Raw genomic sequence first — 24,436 nt, forward strand, 5'->3', positions numbered from 1 at the left:
AGCTTCTTTCTTGTAGATATGATTTGGGCCAGTTGATAACTATGCCTGTAAATCCAACCCAGTGTTCTAGTCAGTTTAATAAAATATTGTGATCAACAGTGTCAAATGCTGCACTAAGGTCCAGTAGCACTAGGACTGATGTTTTACCCGAATCTGTATTGAGGCGTATGTCATTGAAAACCAATTTTTCAATAATTTTGCCAATAAAAGGTAGATTGGATATGTGCCTGTAATTGTTTAGCATGGAGGCACCCAGGTTATTCTTCTTGAGAAGTGGCTAATTGTGAGGGGGGTTTTGTGCTAATTGTTGTAATTGTGAGGGGGGATTTGTTTAAGGTTGTATCAGCGATAGCGGGGATACGTCACTTCTGTTGATGTTCAAACAAAAACATCCCCCTCCCTCCCGTGCAATTAAAACTCTCCTAAACGCGCATCTCGTCGGTTTGCCATTGTTTGCCTTTTTGCATTAAAGTGATTTAATAAGTCTTCTACCAAGTCTGACAGTTGACTTGACGTCTGTGAAAGTGCTTGCTCATAGAGAGCACTTGTCTGATCATTTATGATTCTCCTTTTTACCATCATAGCTCTGTTCTGAGTGTGTGGGGACATAGACACATCAAAGAACATGCAGAAATGATTGGATAATGCCAGGTCTTTAACAGCTGTAGAGACATTGAGACCCTTTGATAACAAGGTCGAGGGTGTGGCCGAGAGAGTGTGTTGGCCCCTGTACATGTACATGCTGTGTTAGGGAGAAAGTATCGATTAGCACAATTAATTCCTTGGCATAATTGTTTTCAGGTTTATCCACATGCAAGTTTAGATCCCCTGATATAATAAGACAGTCCAACTCTATGCAAATGACTGACAGCAGTTCACCTAGCTCTTCAAGAAAGACTTTAGATGAATGTTTTGGAGGCCAGTAAATAGTCAGTAATAAAATCTGAGGAGAAGACTTAATATGTGCGCACAAATATTCAAATGATGTAAAGTCACTGATTGCACTGAAAAGATGTTTTGAAAATTGTGGCTATCCCCCCGCCTCTCTTATTTGCTCTGGTAGCACTCAAAAAACAGAAATTTGGGGGAGCTGATTAGATGAGTGTAGTAGCACTGTTTGCTTGATCTAACCATGTCTCAGTTAAAAGTAAAAAATCAAGGTTGTGTGTACAAATCATTCATTAAGAATGATTTGTTTGAAAGAGATCTGATATTTAGAAGTGCTAGTTTTGCTGTTAGTGTTGGAGAAATATGATCCACGGGGGAAATCTGAGGTTGTTGTGGTACGGGTAGGAGATTTGACTGGTTTACCCTGTAAGCTTGATGCACTTGTCTTCTATTTCTTGTCAATACAGGAATAAAGAATGGCATAGGCTTACTAGGTCCTGGCATGTTCTCAAAACTACTGTCAGTACAATTTCTATTGCAGGGACCCTGAGAATATCATGCAGTACAGTCATCTGTCCCCTGATGTTGCCATCAGTATTTTCCACATTCCGTGCTATATGCCGGCTGAGAATATTAACTAAGAGGTTGTTGTTGCTGCTTAAGATATCCTTCTGAATAGGGAGGGGGAGAGTGTGGAGGTGCCCTGCACTTCTTTGGTGCTAAAGGTCTTGGGCTAGTAAAACGCTGCAAGGCTACTGGCAGCAGTCTTTCCATTCTTGCAGGGAACATCATACTTGGGTGGGGATGGTGATGGGTATTCAGGGGATCCTGGGGAGTTTGATTGGGTGGGGATTGTGATGGGAGATTAGGGGGGGTTGGGTGGCCTGAGTAGTTTGATTGGGTGGGGAGGTGATTAGGTGTGGGAAATCAAGAAGGTTGGGGGTGAATGTTGGTTCAGAGGCTCCATCTGGCTGCTGAGGTCCTGGGGAGTATCTGGTGTTCATGTTGTTGTGTCTTTGTGGTGGCAAGGAGTCTACAGAGGTGGGGAGGGGTATTGGTACTGGTGTTGCAACATGACCCTTCCTTTCTGATAGGCTCTCAGCAGCTTTAATAGGTGATACAGCGGGGAAAATAAATATTGAACACGTCAACATTTTTTTGAGTAAGTATACTTCTAGTGAGGCTATTTGCATGAAATTTTTACCAGACATTAGTATTAACTTAGGTAATCCACACATATAAAAAATCCAAACATTAATGTTCATAAGTGGAGTTATGAGTAAAAAAGTGGAATGCCACAGGAAAAAAGTATTGAACACGCCTACTGAAATTTCCTAAATACTTTGTGGAAAACCCTTTATTTGTAATGAGAGCTTCAAGGCATTTCCTCTATGACGAAACTAATCAGTCGCAGTATTCAGGTGTGATTTTGGCCCATTCTTTTAAACAGATAGTCTTTTAATATTGAAGATTCCAGGGGTCCTTCTTGTAAATCCTGATCTTTAGGTAACTTTCAAAACTGTTCAATTGGATTTAAGTCAGGACCTGAATTTCCTTTCTCTGAAACCAATTGAGAGTTTCCTTTGCTGAATGCTTTGGATCATTGTCCTGCTGGAAGGTCTAGCCATGTCTCATCCTCATTGTTCTGGTGGATGGCAAGATTCTCCCAGAAAAAATGTCTCCATTCATCATTTCTTCAACTGTATGAAGACTGCCAGTACCATGAGATGAAAAACAGCCCCACACCGTGATGCCTCCACCTCCAAACTTCACTGTTGGTATGGTATTTTTAGGGTGATACACAGTGCCATTTCTCCTCCAAATATTGTGTGTAGTATGACATCCAAAGAGTTACATTTTGCTCTCACCTGACCAGAATACATTATCTTAGTATTTCATAGGCTTGTCCAAATGTTGTGTAGCAAACTTTCAATGAGCTTCAACATGTTTTTCTTCAGTAATAGAGTCATGTGGGGTGAGCACGCATAGAGGCCATGGCGGTGGAGTGCATTACCTATGATTTTCTCTGTAACAATTGAACCTACTGCCTCCCAGTCTTTCTGGAGTGGTCCTTGGCTCTTAGGCTACACTTCTGACTATCCTTCTGACTTCCTGGTCAGAAATCTTGTGAGGAGATCCTGTGCATGGCCGATTGATGATGCAGTGATGTTCCTTCCACTTGCAGATAATGGCTCCAATACTGCTTACTGGATGATTCTGAAGTTTTGAAATGCATCTGTAACCAGTTCCATTGATATGTTTTGCTACAATAATGTTGCAAAGGTCTTGGAAGAGCTCTTAGCTCTTACCCATCATGACATGTTTCTTGTGTAACAACTTGGTAACGAAAAACCTTTTTATAGCTCATCAATATGTACTAACCCAGCTTACATTAATTTGCACAGATAGGAGGGATAATTACTCTCTAACTATGTATAGATTCCAGCTCGTTCCTTGCCATTCCTTGCCTTTGTGTACTGTTTTTTCTTAGTGTGTTCAATACTTTTTCCCTGTGCCATTACACTTTTTTACTCATAACTCTACTTAGGGACTTTAATGTTTGGATTTTTTAATATGTGTGGATTACCTAAGTTAATACTAATGTATGTAGAAAATTTCATGCGAATAGCCTCTCTGGAAGTATACTTACTGAAAAAAATGTTGACATGTTCAATACTTATTTTCTCCGCTGTATCTCCTCATGCACGTTACATCCATTTGTTTGCTGAGATTCCGGGGAGTTTGACGCCAGTGATTGAATTTGAGTCATTTCAGCAATACCCATCTTATCATGTCCAGTAGACATAGCTGGGCATTGTTGAGCTGGTTGTTTATGTTTCTCTAAGGTCTGCATTTCAGTGGAGGCTAGCGGGTGACTACTAGAGGGCCCCACAGCAGGGGGGGTTGTGCATATCTCTGTTTCAGCTTGCGCAGAGTGTTTTGGTTTAGCCGAGTTGTTGATGTCATCAGCTTGTTCCGTTTGTTTGACTACTGAGCAGTTATCAGAGGCTCGGCTTAAGGTTGGCAGAAAAAATGTTGGGTGCATGGCCCTATTCCAACTCAGCTCTGTGCTATTTGTACTGAAATATTCCCTGCTATACTATACCCTGCTATACTATAACTGCAGTGCTGTTTATAAAACTGACTTTGATGTCCTTAGCCATGTTCCTGAGGACTATGAAGACGCGCTTGCACCTGCTTCTCCTAGCCCGTGATGATGAAGGCTCCCACTCCGCCACGTCCTGGGTCTTCAAGGAGGCCGCTAACATCGACGCACTGCAGGAGGGGGGCACCTTCAGGTGGAGCATTCACATCCACTTATGCTGCTTAAGTTGAACGTGATCAACCTGAGGTGGTGTTGATTTTTAGCCCTGCTGTCCATGTTGATTCCCAATACAGAATTGTTCACATTTGTATTGTTCAGGTTTCCCATGCAGAATTCTTGTATGTGAATGTAGTGTGCCTTTTAACAAAAAACATGTTTAAAAGGAATTGTTGTTGTCATCTTATAGACATACTCTATGGAAGCGTGTCCAGGCTGTGGTCATTCCCTTTCTCGCTCAGCTTATCTCGGTGATCGATCGGGACTCTAACCTGGACCTGCTGCTGGACCCTGATGCCAGTGAGGCCCTGAAGGCTCTGTGGCTTGACATCTTTAAGAATGCCAAACTACTGGAAGTCCCTTACACCAGAGTGGACAGGTACGCACACAAGGGTGTTTTCGCTGTGAAATTCTGCTTTCTCTCTTGAAGAGCTAATAGACAGCAGGCCTGCTGAAATATAGAGGTCCAACTTCTTTGGGTTGTGAATGTGATCTTCCTCTGACATCTCACTTTGCGCAAGAAATGTGGAGTGGAGATGAATCAAGATGATGTTACCTTGAACTCCATCCAACTCTTTCTTCTCTCGGGCAGCTCTGAGGCGAAGACCATCCTGGTGCCGAGCTCCATCCGGGCAGCTGGTGGCCAGGGCTGCAGCATGCCCTTCAGCTGGAGGATCCGAGACTACCTGGAGGAGCTGTGGGTCCACGTGCAGAGAGAGGGTGAGGCAGCAGCACACTAAACTAAGGGACAGGAAGGGACACAGTAACAAACAGTTGGAGTCATCAGAAATAAAAGCCTGTGTTTTTGCCTACCAGATTAGTTGATCATTAGAATGATTATTCCAGATTATATATTACTGACTAGAGCACATTTAGTATGTCAGGTATTTGGTGTTTCTCATGGAATATAGTTTATTTAATTTTACATACCAGATTTGCATGAGAGCATCAGGCTCTCAAAAATAGGGATTCTCACTACCTTCTCACCAGAAGATATGCAGATTGACCAGTGCTTGCCCTTGGTTCATTCTGGTTAGTGAATTGTCTTCATAGGCCATACCCAGAAGCAGTTTGAGGAGTTCTATTGGAAGACTCCTCTGGGTCGGCAGATCGCCCAATCAGATGCTGAGATGCAGGTAGAGTTTTTCCAGAGGTACCTTCAGGATTTCATCGCCATGACAATGAATGTGACATCAAAGGAAGAGCTGCAGGTGAGTTCTGCGGCATCGCCATCGCCAGTCATCGCCATTCAATTTCTTTCATAGAATTAGTCTCAAAGTAAAGGCATGGATTCCTTATTGTTGCCTGCAGTATATATAATATGAAATATCTCTCTCTCTCTCTCTCTCTCTCTCTCTGTCTCTCTCTCTCTCCAGCTTCTCTGTGCTGCTCTGATGTGTTGTGTGAATGAGCTGCGTGCAAGTGTGAGTGAGGAGGAAAGTGAGGTGTTGGCGCTGCCCTGGATTCACTCGGCCTACCACCAGTACTGCACCCGTGTGCAGAACCTCTCCAGGATGCTCAGCATCGAGCCACACATCACACAGGCCCTGCTCAGCAACGCACACGCCCAACAGGGACAGGAGCTGGTGAGACTCAACAAGTGCATACACCACACACACACACACACACACACACAAAGGAATATACACACACTTATAAATATATACACAAAGCATATTGGTTATGCATACATACATGTCTGTATTTTCATGTTTGTGTGTGTGTGTGCGCATATAGGTGCTGGATGTGTATGCTGCCTTGGCTTGTGTAGAGTTCCTGGAGCCGCAGTCCCTGGCCTCCGAGGCCCAGTGTGCCCAGTGGCTGAGACGCCTCAAGCAGCTGCAGGTGCCCGTGGAGCTGGTGTGCGCTGAGGAGAATGTCCAGCACTACAGAGAGAGGAGCACTGCCATGGTCACCAGAGTTCAGTGAGTTCAGTGAAACACACACACACACACACACACACGCACGCACGCACACACACATACACACACACACACATACATACATACATACATACATACATACACACACACACACACACACACACACGCACACACACACACACACACACACACGACACACACACATACATTTATACAAACTACAGGGTGACACACATAGCATCCAGTTATTCACAAATGTACTGTATGAAATTGACACAGGTTTCACGGGTAAATTCTTTTTTAAATTTTACATTTTTACATGTTAACCAATGAAAGGTTTGTCTTTTCATGTGTGTGTGTCTGTGTGTGTTTTTGTGTAGACGTGGGTGGAGTCGCATCTTCACTCTTTCTTTGTTTGTGGAAAACATGCTACTGGGGATCCAGAGTGTGGACCAGAACCTCGCTCCTCTACTGGTGGAAGGCACCAAAAAGCTCGGACAGGTCAGAACTCAGAATCAATCTTACCTTCCGTCTCCTAAAGATCATTTCATTTTATGTTTACTCTCTGTGCTGTGTTATGTTTGTGTGTGTGTGTGTGTTTGTGTTTGTGTGTAGTCTCTGTGCCTGTGTGCTGACTCTGGTTCACTTAACATTCCCATCCTCCTTGACCTTAGTGCTACTTTTGACACCATCAACCACAATGTTTTAATCTCCCGTCTGTCTGCTATTGGTGTTTCTGGCACAGCCCTTAATTGGTTTCAGTCATACCTCACCAACAAAAGGCAGTTTGTCACACTTGATCCACATCAGTCCCCCATGTCCCCTGTCACTTGTGGTGGCCCCCAGGGTTCTGTACTTGGGCCCCTCCTCTTTCTCCCTCTTGGCCAGATTATTCGCAGCCATGGCCTTAACTTCCACTGCTATGCAGGTTCACCTGTCCACTCTACCCCTGTTGTCAAAAACTTTGGCATACATCTTGACTCCACCCTTCGCTTCGATCCTCATATCAGTACACTCACTAAGACTGCTTTCTTTCACCTCCGCAACATTGCCCGCCTCAGACCCTTCCTCTCTGTTAATGATGCACAGACTTTGGTTCACTCCTTCATTATGTCCCGTCTAGATTACTGTAACTCACTTTTCCTTGGTCTCCCCACTAAATCCCTTCACAGATTGTAATACATTCAAAACTCTGCAGCCAGGCTCCTCACCCAATACCAAACGATCAGCACACATCACCCCCATTCTCCATCAACTCAAAGTACTAAATTCAAAGTACTACTACTCACCTTCAAAGCCCTCCACAACCTTGCTCCCCCTTACACTCCTTCCCGCTCACTCAGATTCTCTGACCAAAATATTTTACTGTAACTATCCCCCGCACCAGACTCTTCACCCTGTGTGGCAGGTGCTTCAGTGCCTTGGCCCCCAAACTCTGGAACTCCCTCCCCCAACCTCTCTGTGACTGTCCCTCTCTTCCTTTCTTCAAAGCACATCTCAAGACCTTTTTGTTTAATGATCACTTCTCTCCACACCCAACACATATATACACTTAGCTTCTCTTTGTTGTATTGTTTTGTTTGTTTGTTTATATTTTCCTTCCCACTATGTAAAGAGACCTTGGGTTTGAGAAAGGCAATATATAAATTAAACATATTATTTTGTTATTATCTGTGTTTGGGGGCAGCCGTGGCCTACTGGTTAGTGCTTCGGACTTGTAACCTGAGGGTTGCCGGTTCGAACCCCGGCTGAAGTGCCCTTGAGTAAGGCACCTAACCCCTCACCCCGAGCGCCGCTATTGTTGCAGGCAGCTCATTGCGCCGGGATTAGTGTGTGCTTCACCTCACTGTGTGTTCACTGTGCAGAGACCAAATTTCCCTCACGGGATCAAAAGAGTATATATACTTATATACTTAAACGTGTTGTATTTGCTCTCTGTGTTGTGTGTTCTGTGTGTGTTTTGTATTTACCCTTTGCATTTTGTGTGTGTTTGGAAGGTTCTGGAGAAGAACCCTGACCTGAAGCAGCAGCAGCCGTTTGAGGCGGTGCTGGTGATCCTGAAGGATTGTAAAGATGGTGCCGTGGAGCAAATCTTCAGGTGGGTCTCTCAGCCCTTCCCACTGGCAGCACTCACCAGTAAAGCCCTGGGACGGTCACTATCACTAACACACACACACACACACACAACAGTAAAGCCTTGGGACGGTCACTATCACTAACACACACACACACACACACACACACACAACAGTAAAGCCCTGGGAGGGTCACTATCACACACACACACACAAACACCAGCAAAGCCCTCTAATTTATGCTCTCAGTCTCTGTACTTTGTTCATGTTGATATAACTCATGTTGATATAAGGCGTTGTGTCAGGCCAGACCTTCAGCGTTGTCATTTTAAGCGTATTGTAAAATATAAATAATAAAAATCACATTTCAATGGTCAAGGGAACACAGCTGCTACACATGAAGATGAGCCATATGTTACGTACACATAACCATATGTTGTGTTATTGATTAATAGGGCAACATTAAGATGTTAGTGTACAGTACTGCACCTGTAGAGATCTCCTCTGTAACACTCCAGATCCATTTCCAGGTCACCACATTTTCTTTTCACACTGCCAGATAAGCAGCCTCCTATACTGCCTTGTATACTTCTACTAGAATACTAACTCCTAATGCCACCAGACTTCCCTAGCTCATCTGCGCCACCCTGCTCTGTCCAAACTACAGGTTTGGGGTGCAGCTGTGCCCGGTGTGTATGGCCGACCCCAAGGACCCCCTGGCCCTCCCCTGTGAGCACATCTACTGCCTGGCCTGCGTTCGCCAGTGGCTCGGCCCTGGACAGATGTACTGCCCCCTGTGCATGCAGCCGGTCCCTGATGACTTCAGACTGCAGCCTTCTGAGGAGATCCAGTACGAAGCCCACACACTCACACATTTACTCACACCTGACATACACACATGTAGGCACATAGGCAAAAGGAGAAGCAAGCTTTGATCATTCCTTAACGGTGTAAGAGGTGTGGCAAGAGGGTTAATGACACTTCATACAGTATGTCCAAACATACAGTATGGCAGCACAGGTGTGGCAGGTGATTGAAGTAGAGAGCAAGAACACTGTGTACAGCTCGGCATAGATCACTTACGCAACACTTGCTGAGACTGTTCTATAGCTGGATGCACCAACTGTAATGCCAAGGTGTGTTTCCCATTCTGTGCATTGTAACCTACTGACTGACGTGTTGTCTCTGGACAGGGCCCTGATCACACGCAACGCCCACTTCAGGCAGCGCTGCAACGGCTTCTTCATCGCTCTGGTGTCCAGCGTGTGCTTCGGCCATGACACCCCACCGTCCCAAGAGGTCATCCTGCACCTGCTCTCCTTTCTCATGGTGGAGGCCGGGACCCTGCCCACCGTCGGACGTGAGACACACACACACACAGACACGCGCTCACACACACTAATACTCCAGTGGTGGTTTAACCACTAATACTGATATCTGTGTTTGTGTGTGTGTGTGTGTGTGTGTGTGTGTGTGTGTGTGTGTGTGTGTGTATGTGTGTGTCCATGTCTGCTTTGCTCTCAGGTAAGAAGCACATGCTCACAAAGGCTCTGTCTCCATTTGATGAGTCTGTGGACCAAAACCCCGTGGTGCGCTCTGTTGTGCTGAAGCTCCTCCTAAAGTACAGGTACACCAGCCCAGCCCAGTCTCACCCATGTATCCGCGTCATCTCCTTACATTAGAATGGATGTGTTGATCTTGTGTCTTCTGCTCCCCATAGTTTTGATGATGTGAAGGTGTACCTGCAACAACACCTGTCTGCTGTGGAGGGTAGTAGAATCTTGGAGGAGACTGACAAATCAGAGCTCTACTCGCTCTACATCAACTGCCTGGAGGTAAGTGTATGTGTGTGTGTGTGTGTGTGTGTGTGTGTATGTGTGTGTGTGTGTGAGAGAGAGAGAGAGAGAGAGAGTATGTGCCTTTTTGTCTGTGTATATGTTGCTCAAGTTGGCCTGAAAACCTGAACACTAACAAAACAGTCAACTCATGCATGGATATGGACTTTTTAAATGTGTGTGTGTGTGCGTCAGGACTCCATGTTTGACAGAATGCAGTGGCGATCGGTAAAGGAACGACAGGTTGGTCTGCAGGAGGAGAGCGTCTTCCTGCGAGACTTCCTGCAGTCGAGGGTTACATCTGCGCAGACTGTCTGCATTGAGCTGCTGCAGCAGCTGTCCCGTCTTCGCCTCTGTCTGGACATTGCAGCACAGCTCATTGGTGACAGTTACACCGCTGCAGGTAATCATAACTTGCACACACACACACACACACACACATACATACACACACACACACACACATACATACACACACACACACACAAACACACACAAATGGCAGTGGCCTAATTACATTTATAATTATTATTGTGCTTAGTCAGAAATAATTGTTGGCCAGATGTAATATTCAAAATGAAAAATTATGATTTGTTTTCAGGAATTTTACTAGATGAATTATTTTGGTGTACTGGTACATACATACTCAGTATGTCATATTTGGGCCTATTGTGTTTGTGTCTGCTTAGACTATTTGTACAGCATTCTAGCCAATGCCCATCTTAGTCTTGCTTTATTCCTTCTGTGCCCTAAAGCAAGATCTGATCATGCTAGGATCGTTATGCTGCGATCAATATATTGTGTGTGTGTGTGTGTGTGTGTGTGTGTGTGTGTGTGTGTGTGTGTGTGTGTGTGTGTGTGTGTGTGTGTGTGTTTGCAGGAGGTCCAGAGCAGCCTCCATCATGGACAGGTCCGTTCCTAGCTGCCGTGAGGGGTGTGTGTGTGCGCAGCAAGAATGACTGGTACCGTGTCTACCTCATCCGTAAGATCCGCAGCCGCCATGGAGCCGAGTTTGTTCAGACGCTCCTGAACGCAAACGAACTCCACTGGATGTTCCCTGAAGAGGTCCTACAGCAGGTAGGCTCAGGGCCAGGTGTGTGTGTGTGTGTGTGTGTGTGTCAGGGATGGAAATTAGCACCCACTACCAGCCAAATGCGGGTGAATTTGGTCAACTTATCAGCCACTGTGGTGGTAAGATACACCACTATTCACATGGAATATGAATGCTGTTCTTTTGACCTTTAGTTTTGTTACTGTGCATGGAGGACAGGCCAATTTTGAGTTCTGTCCGGCATTGGTGGTAGGTTTGGAGAAAAATTCAGCGCATTTAAATTGTTTTGCAATAATGCCGATAACCGTGATCATTTAGGTTACTATAATCACATTTTCATACCGTATCTCTAGTGGACAGTGAAAAAGTTCAGTGGCTGGTAAATTCTGGAATCCACCAGCCACAGTGACAGGTGGACAAAATATTTAATTTCCATCCCTGGTGTGTGTGTGGGCCAGGGATGCAGATAATGTAACATCCACTGCTAGGGTTGCAACTAGCAACACATGTTAGCCAAGACAAATGCTGGCTTAGGGTATTTATCAAATGTAGCTAAACTCCATAACTTTTGTTTTTGTAATGACTGTGATGGCTGTACACTTAATGATGGTGGTAATTATGTGTAAATAGTTTTCACTATTGTCATATATTTTAATCAAAGTTAATCAAGTGCTGTATCTGAATGGTCTGTGTGGATAAGTAGTATGGCTGTATATATCATGATATGAAGTGACTAATGAGGTCATGCTGTGATCCATTGTGTTGTTGATGTGACGTAACACTGTTGTGTTGTGTGTTTAGACTCAGGAAGGAGGGCAGATGGATCTGTTCCTGGTGTGTGAAGGTGACTATAAGAGCATCAGGGACGCCGTCGCTAAAGCCATGATGGAGGGAAAGATGGAGAGGATACAAGAGGCCTGTGATGTAAGACTGTGTGTGTGTGTGTGTGTGTGTGTGTGTGTGTGTGTGTGTGTGTGTGTGTGTGTGTGTGTGTGTGTGTGTGTGTGTGTGTGAGAGAGAGAGCTTAAGATAAATGCTTTTTCTGTCTATTTGTGTGTGTGTGGCTGATCTTGTGAATGTGTGTGTGTATCTGCTGCAGGGCTGCAGAAACCCTCCACTAAAGAGGAGTGTGTTCCTGCTCCTGGCACTCTTCAGAGAGGTCACCTGTCTCTACAGAGCAAACAACGCAAACCTGCACCCGTCCCAGCAGGTAACACACACGCACACACACACTCTCACGCGTACGCTGTAGCCAGAGCGGTAGAGAAAACAGAGTGGCGACTCTCCCATGAGAGAGGAAAAAGCTTTCCTATGCCAGTTTCCGGGCTATGGAGAGAGTTTTGGAACTGAAAAATGATCTCACTTGGTCAGTAGCCAATGATTCACTTCACTGGAACTGTTGATCTTGTGGCAGTGACATCAAAGAGTGTCGCAACTCTCTCTTTCTATGGCTCTGGCTGCTATTCAAGTTCAGTTGAATGGTGCCTCTTATACATTTACATTTTCATTACATTTATTCATTTAGCAGATGCTATTTTCTCTGATGCCAACAATTGCGTATCAGATTTAGGAGTCTCTCTGTCTTTTCTCCTGTGCTCCTCTCAGCAATTACAGGCTCTGGAGGACTTCGTAGGTAAGTGTGGCCTCCTGGCCAGTCCAGAGCAGAAGGCGTTTGCCGTCGGACTGCTGAGGAACCAGCTTGGAGCGCTGAGCGTCCGTGTGGGATCCCCTGGAGCCGAGCACATGGTCTCTGAGCTGTGTGTGCACCTGGCTGCAGTTCTCCTCTGCGGCCACCATGGGGTGCTGTCTCCCCTCCAGCAGCTCGCTCTCACCCCCATCAACATGCAGGTTTGCATGCAATATACAGTACCACCACACACAAACCAACCAACCGTCCTGTACCATCCCACACAAATGTTTGTGGTTTACGCATAGACCTAGACATGAGGAAGCGATCTCCTAGCGTGTTTTTAAACAGAGAACACACCTGAGGTGCGTTCAAATTCGCACACATAGGCAAACGTTTGCAAACAGATTTCTGTTCACCCTCAATTTTTGGCGAACGTTACCAAACACTTGCAAACAGTCTGAGGAGGTAGTTCTCCGCGAACATACAGTGCAGCTGGACGTGGGCTTGACGAAGGTAACAATGCAGTTACACCGTTACAATGGAATGTTAACACCAAATTGTTCAAATTGAACTATTTAGAGAAAACATGTTCACCACAAACGCTTGCCAATGTTTGCCGAATTTGAACGAACCTCTGTTAGTTATTGGAAAGCACACAATGCATGTTGACTTGTTGTGAAAGTAAAGACGTGCTGGTCTGTGTTTGTGCAGGGAGCCTTCATCCCCACCATGCCTGATGACATGCTTCATGTGGCCCAGCAGGCCCTGGGGCAGCTGCAGTGGTACTGTAAGTACTGAGCTGACCTCTGTTTCTTTAACATGGAGGTGCCAAAAAGAGGTTCCATTCCACATGTGTTCACTCGTTCTTTCTTTTCTTTCTATAGCCTGCGTCAATGGACACCCCTGCACCGTGGGTGAGGTAAGTTCACTGGTGCACTCCCAACATTGTTTATGAAGGCATGCTACAGGGTGCCTTGATATTTACTCTTATTTTCATTTCTGGAGCTATCACTTGTTTTTTTTTTTTACTTTATATCTTGGGTGATTATTCCTGATCTTAACTTTGCTCATATCATGACTGATGTGTGTTTGAGGTTGATGCTCTGATTGTGTAATTCCTGACTGATGACTGTGCTGTGGTCTGTCCCCCTCAGTGCGGTCAGCCCATGCAGGTGAGCCGGTGTCCAGATTGTAACACGGAGATCGGAGGACAGAATCACATGCCTGTCAGAGGCTTCGCCGTCACTGGGATCCAGTGAGTTACAGATGCTTTTAGCACATTATTTTACCGTCTAATGTACTCTTCACTACTGGTCTTTATGTAATGTGTGTGTGTGTGTGTGTGTGTGTTTTTTCATATATCTAGGGGCGATCGCACAAGGCCAGGGCACATCCTGGGTGACCCGTGTCGTCGGGATCAACCAGACATGCAGGACACCAAGAACATGAGTCCCGCCCCCTTCACCCTGGTGCGTCTCCTCACACACGCCACCATGATGCTGGGAGCAATCAACAACACACAGGTATGAAAGCCCACACACAACACCTTAGAAATGCCCACCACCAGCACAATATACAGACTAAAAGCTTGGATTTATCTCCAACACACTTCTCTCTCTCTCTCTCTCTCTCTCTCTCTCTCTCTCTCTCTCTCTCTCTCTCTCTCTCTCTCTCTCTCTCTCTCTTTCTCTCTCTTTCTTTCTCTCTCTCTCTCTCTCTCTCTCTCTCTTTTCTTTCTTTCTTTCTCTCTCTCTCCCTTTCTCTTTGACACACATGCACACATACATACATTTACAGCAACTAGCTAAGAATAATGTTTAATTAATCACAATTATTTCTTTCTCTACGTGTCTCTCCCCTCTCCGTGCCCGTCTCCCTAACCGTGCCCGTCTCCCTAACCGTGCCCGTCTCTCTAACCGTGCATGTCTCTCTCTCTGTGCCTGTCTCTCTCTCGCTGCCCGTCTCTCTCTCCGTGTGTGTGTGTGTGTGTGTGTGTGCAGGCTCTGGCGGCGCTCATCTCTCCGGCCGTGCCAGACTGCGGTGCGTTTGTGAGGGCTCACCTGCAGATAGACCTGCTGCAGCTGACACGAGCGCTGGGGAAGGGAGCGGACGACACCACCACGTCCGCACACCTCATCATCAACGCCCTGCTAGAGCCCCCACCAGCAGCCTGTGAGGAGAAACACACACACACACACACACACATATACACACACACACACACGCCCTGTTCTTATGCATGTTGTCAGGTATTAAACATCCTCTGGTGTTTGGTATTTTAATGCCCACTTAAACAGTATAGTAATTTACGCACTTTATCAAGTAGGAAAAAGAACCTAGTAAGAGTTTCTGCTCAGGTTCCTACACATATACGGTCATGGATGGATAAATTGGAGACAGTTTTTCCATTCCTGCTAAGTTATGATAGTTTATACATTTTCTTTTGTGATTACGCAAGCCTCATGGCTAGTGGAAATCTAATTCAAATGTGTCTTTGTGTTACTTAGGGCCTGCAAACTATGACCCTCGTCTCTCCACTAAAGAAGCGCGGAACCAATGGGAGACTGCTGTGGCCAACACCATCATCAGTCCCCAGCTAAAGGTACACACATACAGCCGATGACAACAACCAGCCCATACTCTCTCAATCGGGCACACAAGGAAGAAACAAACAAATCAAATGAAAATACTACATAGGCTACCTGTATGAACAGATGAAATATTCCTGCAAAGTGTTGCTTGTGGTGACTGTGTCTTGCGGCAGTATGGCTGTTATATAAATGCTCATGACTCCAGGACATGGAGCTGCATTAGATCTTTCTATATTTTTTCTTCCTTTTTTCTCCTCTCTCCCTGGCTTTCATGACTTCCATCGCCCCTCTGTGTCTGTCTTACCCCGTCTCTCTCTCTCTCTCTCTCTGTCTCTCTCTGTCTCTCTCTCTCTCTCTCTCTCTCTCTCTGCAGCATCTGGACAGGCGTCTGCAGGAGGTGGGTGTGCTGCTGCGTGAGGACGAGCGTGTGAGCTGCAACCCGGTCATGCGGCTGACCTTCGGGGACCCGCGGCTCTTCCTGCGCTCGCTTCCGCGGGACTCGGGCGTGCACGGTCCGGCCGTGTGGAGCTGCAGGGAGCGGCTCTCGCTGGCCACGCTGGCCCACATCGTGGAGCAGCAGGACGGTCGTGACACACTGCCTCTGCTCTGGAGGTTCCTACAGAAGGTGAGAGAGCAGGCAACACACACACATGCACATGCACATGCACACTCACCCAAACAGACACAGACACATGCATACACACGCACACATATATACACACACACATACATACACACACACACACACACACACATAAACACACATATCTGATGTCTGAAAGGGACTAACATTGACCACTGTGATTGGTTAGGAACCAGAGTTGCGATTGGTGAGGTTCCTGCCAGACATCCTTGTGCTGCAGCGGGATTTGGTGAAGAAGTTCCAGAACTCTCCAGACCTGACAGTGGGGACAATCTCCAAGTTCCTTCTGGACCGGAGACGACGAGGTGCTTAAACAAGCTCAGTCACTAGAGACTGTACTCAATCTTTCGGGTCCTAAAACCATTCTCTCTCTCACTTTATCACACAGCTGCGTGGTACGAGAAACGCATATCCATCTTCCTGAAGACATGGAACCAACTTCGATTATCTTTGGCCACCAATGGTAAATAGATACGGAAATACTTTTAGATGTGTTGTATGCTCACCTAATTAGTAAGTAATCATATCTAATATATTGTGCCTTGAGCTTCAGTGTTGACGTGTGTTTGTGTTTGTGTGTTTGTGTAGGTGAGATCCAGCTGCCACCAGAGTTCTGTGAGAAAGATCTGGACATGAACAGTGACCTGCAGGTGCTGTTGCCACGGCGACAAGGACTAGGCCTTTGTTCCACCGCCCTTGTCAGCTACCTGATTGCACTGCACAATGACATGGTGTATACCACAGACAAATACACTGGGGAGGAGACCAGGTACACACACACACACACACACACAGGAAAGCACACACAAATATGCATTTGTAAAAATGCCTCCTGCTTTTGACTATTACCTTTTCATTTGTTTGTTCTTGTTTTGTTCTTCTCTCTCTTTCTCTCACTCCCATCTTGTCTGTGCGGCAGTTACACAGTGAGTCCAGCCGACCTGTGTGAGCTGCACGTGATCCGGTTCGATGTGGAGCGGGACGTGCTGCCCCTGGTCCTGTCTCACTGCCAGTACAGCGTGGAGCGCGGCGGCGGCACACTGCCCGACTACGACCTGCCCAAGATCCAGCAGCAGCTGCTCACCCGATTCCTGCAGGGCAAGCCCCGCATCACACTCAATGTGAGTGTCTCTCTCTCTCTCTCTCTCTCTCTCTTTCTTTTTATCTCTCTCTCTCTCTTTCTCTCTGATACACAGGGTAAACTCTCAATATATCTTGTACACCCACACACTCACCCACACATTTATAGCGTGCGATACACAAACACATCCATCTCCACAAGCAAATATGCTCTCGGTGTCTGACACCACAATACACACTCAATACTTCAATATGCTTCAAAGTATATCTCACTTCCTCATTTCTCACAGGGAATACCAACACTGGTGAACAGACATGACCGAAATTATGAAAACATTTTCAGGGACGTGAAAGGAAAGGTTGCACAGGTGAGACATTTATATTTGCCATTGATCAGTCATAGTTGGCAAACATTGCAAACTATTTAACACTTGAGTCTTTGCAACCAGAATAAATGCATAGACTAGTTTTGAAACTTAAAATTGGAATTGTTCTCAAAGAGTTAGAAAAGCAGTCCTTTGTAGTGATTTCTGCTAAAGAAAAGTTCACTTGCAGCCCAGTAATGTATGTGGGTATTGGTTATCTTAATTATCTAAAATACACTTTCTACCATTGACCACTGTTGTGTGCGTGTGTGTTAATGTGTCCAGGAGCCGCTGCCCTCCCTGACGCTGACGTGGGTGGCCGGTGAGCTGTGTGGCTTCAGTGAGGTGTGTGACGCCCTGGGCGCGGTGGAGCTGGCGCTCGGCTTCCTGGCCACCACCGCCGCTGACCCCCACATGCAGCTCGGACAATACCTACAGGAGGTGCTGCAGATGGGAGACCACATGCCACCACATATACTCAAGGTGCACACACACACACACACACGCACATGGTTGCATACTGCTCCCTCTCACATAGTCCCAATGTAAATGTTTCGTAAGTATATAAGTATATACATATTCACACGTTATATATTCATGCCTTGATTGTGTGTGTGTGTGTGTGTGTATGTATCCTGTGTTTCTCAGGCCCTGAGTAGGTGCAGCCTGAAGCATGCTGTGGCATTGTGGCAACTCCTTTCTTCTCTGAAGTCTGAGAGCATGCTTCGCCTAAAGAGGGTAAGCTTTTCTGTGTGTGTGTGTGAGAGGGAGAGGGAGAGAGAGAAGTAGAGGCAGAGACAGAGTGACCCAAACCTCTTAATATGTTTCAGGACCCATTTGTTGGAATGTCCGACGATTACAAGCAGCCACTGAATGAAGAGGGACGCAAGCAGCTGATTGGTTATCTGTCCAAGGGCAGGGCCAGTGGCTTCCTGTTGGAGATACACGAGTTCCTGCAGTTGAAGGGTCTGCGGGACCCTGAGCTGTTCCGGCCCGACTGGGGGTGAGCACCCGTCCCCACAAGAGAAACTCTTTCACTTTTGTGTGGTCTTCCCCTTGAGTACCATTGCTGGTCAGTTGTTTAGTTTAGCGGCCTTCCCGTGTGTTCTACATGCCGTTGAGTGTAAGCCATTGTAATGTGTGCTCCTCTGCAGGCTGAAGGACACACTGGTTTCTTACATCGAGAGGAAAGATATGGACGCTCCACCTGAGGATTGGGAGTTCTTCCCCGAAGGGATCCTCCTCGCCCAGTGTGTGGACACCTGGAAAATCTGTGTGGAGTTTCAACAGGAGCGCAACCACAGATAGAAGCTTCCAGAAGCACTCCACCAAGGCTGCCTTTGTTCAGCATGATGTGAAGGTGTGTGTGTGTGTGTCTCTTAGAGCGTATGTGTGTATGTGTTGCCCATGTGTGTTGAAGGTTGTGTTTACGATTACAATCAGTTCATCAACGACGCTCCAGTTCATTTGTGAATTACAGCAGTGCCTTTTCTCAGAAAGTGCCACTGACTGGATACTGATCCAAGTGCAATATGCTGTACCAGAGCATTAGAAGTTCCTACTCCATTGTAAACAGTGGTGGTATGGCCCTTGAATTTGCACAAGTGCAATATGCTGTATCAGAGCATTAGAAGTTCCTACTCCATTGTAAACAGTGGTGGTATGGCCCTTGAATTTGCAATGCACCTTCGGACCTCCTCCTTTCTCTATTGCATCAGTAAATCAGGTCTGTCTAGCTTCCCCATGATTAAAGCAATCAAATCAATTATATAATGATAAGAATAATATTTGTATCGGACTCAGGGACAAGTCTTTTTCTTTTTTGATGTGTTTACAAACTGAGGAGCCTAAAAACATCTGCCATGGGTGTATGACACTCAATCAATCAAATGCCATCACAAAGAAACAATGCTTTCTCAACTCATCATACATAAACCTCATATATCTATCACTCCTTGACCTGTTCATCATCTCACAATGGAATGAAGGTATTCTAGGTACCTTAAATGTAGAGAATTCACAGATCTCTGGACAGCTCTTTGTCTACATCTTCATCAACATATCAGAAACACTTCTCAGTATATTAGTTATCTTTGCCTTTTCTGTATTGTATCTTATGAAGCCTGATGTAATAATAACCATAGTTAGTTGTAAAAAAGTTGCCTATGGTTTATCTTGCACTGTTCAGATGGTTATCACCATGGCGTTCCACTTCAGTGTCCTTTTTTTTTTATTATGTGACCAAATTGTAACAGATCATTCCTTTGCATTCTAAATACTTGTGTTCAATAAACCTCATGTTCCATGGACAAAGTGTTGGGTCTTAAAATCCTTCAGACGTCATACAGTCTGGACTCTTGATGCTCTTGTAGGTCGGTTCCCAGAGATGAGGGGGTAGAGATGGGGTAGAGATATGGAGGAGTATGTGTACGTTGATATCTGACACTGGGCTATCTGGGATATGAACATGAACAACTTATTTACGAATGATCAAGACCATGTGAGCAAAGACATAAACATAATTGTTAAATAGACATACATAAACATAGTTGTTAAATAGACATGAATGTTGTTAAGAGGGAAGATATTAATAAATAGTTTATTAATAGTATATAATAGGTACTGTATTGATACTTAAAATTGAGAGGAGAGTTACAATATTGCATTGCAAGCTGGTCATTAATTGTTAATTTATAACTCGCATGTGGTAGTGTTCTATAGATGTATTGCTAAAAGACAATATTTTACTCAGCTTTCTTAAACATGAATATAATGGTATATTCAAGCAATGTAATGTTTGAATCTGCACATATGCTCAATTTATTACTTCAAAAAATAACAGTATGCAAAAGAGCAGATTCAATCTTTTTTTACAGTGTTAGAAATGACATAGAATATCAGCTCTGGAAAAATACATTCCTCAGAGGATATATGTCAATATTTACAGCAAATATTTATTTCATACCGCTAACTACACTGCTCTAAAATGAGAATAGTTATGTGTCATGGCACTGAATAGTAAGCTCTCTGACAAGATGGAAAGATAAAGGACAAAAGCAATGTCAGTATAACGGCAAGAGTAGAACACAGACTTGCACTGATATATACCTGTTAGATCACAAGTGCTCCTGTTACTTCCAAGACCTAGATACTTATTGTGTTAAAAATTATTTTAAGTGTAAGCAGTTAACAATGACTACATAGATTACTATACACAACAATAAAATAACAGGGAGTTCCACAAATATTGGACATAGATAGACAACACGCCGTTAACAAAAAACTAAATCTACAGCGCAAATGACCCGTTCATACATCCATTGCCTTTTTGACAATGTCCCCTCTTCTTTTTTTCGCAGCTTCTTCAAATTTTTCAATTACTTGATTGCAGGTCTTTTTCTATGATGGAAAAAATAAATAGTTTATGGTACACTCTTTGCAAAATCTCAGTATTCTATATTATTCAGTATTACTTAAACCCAAACAGAAATAAGAACAAACAAACTGAAAGGCTAAATAAGAAAGGCTTAACGAATTTTGAAAAATATAAAAATGACCAGCATTTCATGACTGAGCAACTGATGCTTGATGTTAGTTGCTAGATTTTCCACTTCTACTGCAAATATTTGGCAATGATGGTAGAAAGCATGACAACGTGTTTGATTTCACACACCTGTAATGGGTTTGGCACAGAAAACTAAACCAATAATGGGGGGGGGGGGGGGTCAACAGACTTTTAGGCATGTTATCTAGATGGTCTGGATGGATGGAGTGCTTTTATCTAGTAAACTTGGACTTGAGTGGTGTCAAAAAATAGCAAAATTCAATATAGACAGTTATCTTTTTACAGACTGTTCCAAAAAAAATCCAAAACCCAACTCACAATGAGATATTTCTGTCGTTCCTTCTGCAATTTGAGTAGTTCTTCCACTGTGAGTTCATTTACTGACTTCTCTAGCAAGATGAAATTGCAGGCAGGGGAATGTGATTTGTGTTCCTTCCTGGAAATTACCATTTGAATAAGAAAGGCAACATCACAGTCTGAATAATCAAACAATTTAGGAACAGAACAATTACCTGGATTTTTACAAAAGAAATTCGTCACAAACATGACCTGTGATGAGAAGATACAGCAAGTGATTGTTGCTTGTAAACTTAGGCCTGTGTAGGCGATAATGCCTAGTGTTTGGGGATTTTGTATGAATCTTGATATTTTCTTGATTATTGATGTTTTAAGTCATCATTCAAGCCCAGAAAGATTGTTTTAATTCTGTTATTCTGTTGCCACATGTAGACAAATATTGACAACTTTTCAACTTTAAATATTGCATAACGTGTGTACACGACTCATTGCATCTTCATGGAAATTAATGAATTTGTCATGGACCATTGCCACCGAGTTCCTTACACTGGGTCATCTTCAGGCTCCCATCCCTCCAGTTCTTTGTAGCAGAAAAAGCATTGCGCTACATCCGGACTATTCTCGGTGGGCGTGTGAATAAAGCCAGCTTTAGCCATCTAGGGACAATAAAATTAAAGTTAATGTTATCAGAGAATGTTAATAAGACGGGCTCTGATGTTATCTTAAATCGTATCGAATAAGTGATACTGACTTTGACAGCAAATATTAAGATTGACTATGTTTAGCAGCAACACCATCCGTTATCTGCCATAATGACGGCTCGGATGACGTTCAGGAGTTGAAATTACAGAACACTCTTTTAATCTTGGGTGTTTGGCTATGGACAACACAAACAATCAAAAGTATTGACAACGTTAAAATATTACCGTAACGTTGGACTATTTTAACTGATATCCAGCGTAGGTTATTTTGCTGTGCTAATCATTTTTAATCTGAACGTTAATGTTAGCTGTTATTAGGCTACTTACATTCTCCGGAGTGCAAATGCAGTCCTCCTCAAATGGCCATCCCGAATAAGTTTGTAATCTATTTTCATAAAAGTATAGTTTCGTATGTTCCGCGCTAACAGCATCCATGTTAAATTACTTTAACGTTAGCAATACTGGTATGTTTTCACGAAAGGCTTGTTGTTCAAATATTACCGGTGCTTACATTCATTGGTCGCTCGTGACATCAGTCCCTTTTCGTGATTGGCTTAAACTGTTGATGTCACGAGACACAAGGCAGCTTGCTTGCTTTTTTTTTTTTTTCAGTAGCCAAGTAAAAGAAATACGAAGAATCACGTTTTCATCACTATCTTTAGTATGGTAATGCAAAACACGTACCTTTAGGCCTATGGTCTTTATGTATAGTGCAAAATGCAATACAACTTTATTTGATTACTTTATTTACTTTTATTTACACTTACAAAATGTAGGACACAGTCCAGGGCAGGGGTCGGGAACCTATGGCTCGCGAGCCACATGTGGCTCTTTTGGGAACTGCATCTGGCTCTCGGACAAACCTGCCATTTGTTTACTCAATAAGTCATGAATAATTTTGCTACTGTATTAAATAAAAAATGGACCTACTGAAATCAAAATGTTAAAATAGTGTTCGAAATATAATATATGTTCACGTATCCATCCCATGTCTGTTCTCTACCGCTGAAGTTCACGGTTACGTCGATGTAGGCTACTGTACAGATATGAAAAACGCGTTTTTTTTATTGGACAATGCTGTGTCGAGATAACATTCCACCCGCTGATGCTTTACTTAAAAATTCAGCTAGCTAACGGTTGTATCCAAAACAAAGAAAATGGCGAAGAGAAAAAAAGATGAACGAGAACACTTTAATTGTTATTGTTTATGTGTGCGCTTGCTGTAGGCTAGATAAGGAAAATGTCAAAAAGGAAACGTCAGTGACCACAGCTTGCGAGCGCGAACACAAGCGGGCTGAAATGGGAAAGTTTCCATCCGAAGACTGATTCTGAAAACGCGAAATGAACTGCGCGTTATATATCGCACACTGCACACTGCGCTCACGTTTAAGGGCAATTCCGCGCAAAACTGTCACATGGATATATGACAGTTTTGCATGGAGTTGCCCTTAAATGATGACGGCCTCAATTCTTGCATGAAACTTCACCTCACTGAATATGAGCCAGCCAGACTCCAAGGCCATCACCAAATCTAATCTCTGGTACAGTAGGCCTACTGTTCAATTTCGCCAATGACATGTCATGTCATGAAAATTGAGTGTTATGTTGTTAACTATGAGGTTACTTTGCATACCAAAAGAACACTGGGAAAATAGGGGGTGGTGTTTAGCCTACATGGGAAGCCTAAGGCCTATACTTCTGTCATTCCACTTTACATTTCAAGTTACTTGCACATTACTTTTAAAACTAGTAGAACATGTATTTAAAAATCCTCTGTTGAATGAAAGTAAATGTACGTTAAATATCTAAACTTTTTCTTGTAACCGTCTTTATGTGGCTCTTCTGAGATTAAAAAAAAAAAAAAATGGTAAAAGTGGCTCTCCAGGCAAAAAAGGTTCCCGACCCCTGGTCCAGGGTGACCCAGGCCTTTTTTGTCACATGCATTAAACTTCTTTAATCACAAAATGGATCTGAAACCTAAAATGGACCCAGTTTATTCCTTGGATGGATACAAATGGTTTAGGCTGGTGTCTGGTTTGCTATGCCCCACCAAGGTCATTCTGTTGAGTCAGAATCAAACAAAATGAAGAAAACATTTTGAGATATTGCACTCACAAATTCACAAACCCTTCATATGGTTTTGGCTATGGTTATATGATTTAGCAGACGCTTTTGTCCAAAGCGACTTACAAATAAAAACAGTACAATAGTTACAATAGCAATAACTAGATGTACCGCATAGCGGTACAAAATATGACCGCTGCTCAGCGCTCAGTCCTGTACATCTGTTCCGCGAAAATAAATCACACTAATCAATTTGTCTCCATCTTTTACTCCATCCCCCACTCTTGAAACTTTTGTGCATGCTTGTTTGTCATGCCTGTGTGTGTGTGTGTGTGTGTGCGCGGCTGCACAGATAGCCTTGCATAGATTGTAGAATAGCCAAAGAAGATGTAGCATTGTTATAAAACCTTTAAAATCTCTAAACAATCACAAGTAGGGCAGTTCAT

At 44.0% G+C, this 24,436-nt stretch overlaps 2 protein-coding genes across 5 annotated transcripts in view; one reads left to right on the top strand and one right to left on the bottom strand.

Annotated features, from left to right (window-relative positions):
* LOC143102394 (E3 ubiquitin-protein ligase rnf213-alpha-like) overlaps window positions 1-19,676 on the top strand; it is a 55,546-nt gene extending 35,870 nt beyond the window's left edge. For all 3 annotated transcript variants that reach the window (XM_076265942.1, XM_076265940.1, XM_076265941.1), the window contains 33 exons: window positions 4,049-4,187; window positions 4,401-4,589; window positions 4,803-4,930; window positions 5,264-5,421; window positions 5,587-5,796; window positions 5,948-6,135; window positions 6,474-6,594; window positions 8,091-8,191; window positions 8,836-9,018; window positions 9,362-9,528; window positions 9,693-9,795; window positions 9,889-10,003; window positions 10,199-10,406; window positions 10,884-11,080; window positions 11,856-11,978; window positions 12,154-12,264; window positions 12,660-12,902; window positions 13,396-13,471; window positions 13,569-13,603; window positions 13,839-13,939; window positions 14,051-14,207; window positions 14,685-14,856; window positions 15,192-15,286; window positions 15,649-15,900; window positions 16,088-16,223; window positions 16,307-16,381; window positions 16,507-16,687; window positions 16,838-17,039; window positions 17,289-17,366; window positions 17,649-17,846; window positions 18,012-18,101; window positions 18,194-18,366; window positions 18,518-19,676. In XM_076265942.1, coding sequence (XP_076122057.1) covers window positions 4,049-4,187; window positions 4,401-4,589; window positions 4,803-4,930; window positions 5,264-5,421; window positions 5,587-5,796; window positions 5,948-6,135; window positions 6,474-6,594; window positions 8,091-8,191; window positions 8,836-9,018; window positions 9,362-9,528; window positions 9,693-9,795; window positions 9,889-10,003; window positions 10,199-10,406; window positions 10,884-11,080; window positions 11,856-11,978; window positions 12,154-12,264; window positions 12,660-12,902; window positions 13,396-13,471; window positions 13,569-13,603; window positions 13,839-13,939; window positions 14,051-14,207; window positions 14,685-14,856; window positions 15,192-15,286; window positions 15,649-15,900; window positions 16,088-16,223; window positions 16,307-16,381; window positions 16,507-16,687; window positions 16,838-17,039; window positions 17,289-17,366; window positions 17,649-17,846; window positions 18,012-18,101; window positions 18,194-18,366; window positions 18,518-18,671 — 4,859 coding nt within the window. In that variant the 3' untranslated portion in view covers window positions 18,672-19,676. The remainder of the gene's footprint in view (window positions 1-4,048; window positions 4,188-4,400; window positions 4,590-4,802; window positions 4,931-5,263; window positions 5,422-5,586; window positions 5,797-5,947; window positions 6,136-6,473; window positions 6,595-8,090; window positions 8,192-8,835; window positions 9,019-9,361; window positions 9,529-9,692; window positions 9,796-9,888; window positions 10,004-10,198; window positions 10,407-10,883; window positions 11,081-11,855; window positions 11,979-12,153; window positions 12,265-12,659; window positions 12,903-13,395; window positions 13,472-13,568; window positions 13,604-13,838; window positions 13,940-14,050; window positions 14,208-14,684; window positions 14,857-15,191; window positions 15,287-15,648; window positions 15,901-16,087; window positions 16,224-16,306; window positions 16,382-16,506; window positions 16,688-16,837; window positions 17,040-17,288; window positions 17,367-17,648; window positions 17,847-18,011; window positions 18,102-18,193; window positions 18,367-18,517) is intronic.
* An 82-nt stretch (window positions 19,677-19,758) lies between these two features.
* LOC143102395 (baculoviral IAP repeat-containing protein 5.2-A-like) lies at window positions 19,759-22,445 on the bottom strand. Of its 2 annotated transcripts, XR_012982586.1 has the most exons (5): window positions 22,254-22,445; window positions 21,772-21,881; window positions 21,247-21,364; window positions 20,472-20,762; window positions 19,759-19,817 (listed from the first exon to the last, which is right to left on the bottom strand). XR_012982586.1 is itself a non-coding variant. In XM_076265944.1 (4 exons), exons 1-4 carry the CDS (start codon window positions 22,359-22,361, stop codon window positions 20,673-20,675), a joined length of 426 nt encoding a protein of 141 aa, XP_076122059.1. In that variant the 5' UTR covers window positions 22,362-22,445; the 3' UTR covers window positions 20,216-20,672. The 2 variants fall into 2 exon arrangements, 1 of the variants encoding a protein (XP_076122059.1); XM_076265944.1 differs by lacking the exon at window positions 19,759-19,817 and having other exon boundaries at window positions 20,216-20,762.
* Window positions 22,446-24,436: the final 1,991 nt, after the last annotated feature.

The sequence above is a fragment of the Alosa pseudoharengus genome, unplaced genomic scaffold (genome assembly GCF_046254945.1).
Source record: "Alosa pseudoharengus isolate Yale_2024_CS ecotype anadromous, Long Island Sound unplaced genomic scaffold, YU_APseudo_1.1 YU_APseudo_1.1_scf_4, whole genome shotgun sequence".
Classification (NCBI taxonomy): domain Eukaryota; kingdom Metazoa; phylum Chordata; class Actinopteri; order Clupeiformes; family Clupeidae; genus Alosa; species Alosa pseudoharengus.

What these genes read in the sequence shown, in the direction of transcription:
- LOC143102395 (XM_076265944.1), bottom strand. Translation starts at nt 22,361, where the DNA reads ATGGATGCTGTTAGCGCGGAACATACGAAACTATACTTTTATGAAAAT. An exon ending in GCATTTGCACTCCGGAGAAT is followed by an intron (nt 21,882 to 22,253) that starts GTAAGTAGCCTA and finishes TATTGTCCCTAG; the next exon opens with ATGGCTAAAGCTGGCTTTAT. An exon ending in GAGCCTGAAGATGACCCAGT is followed by an intron (nt 21,365 to 21,771) that starts GTAAGGAACTCG and finishes GGTAATTTCCAG; the next exon opens with GAAGGAACACAAATCACATT.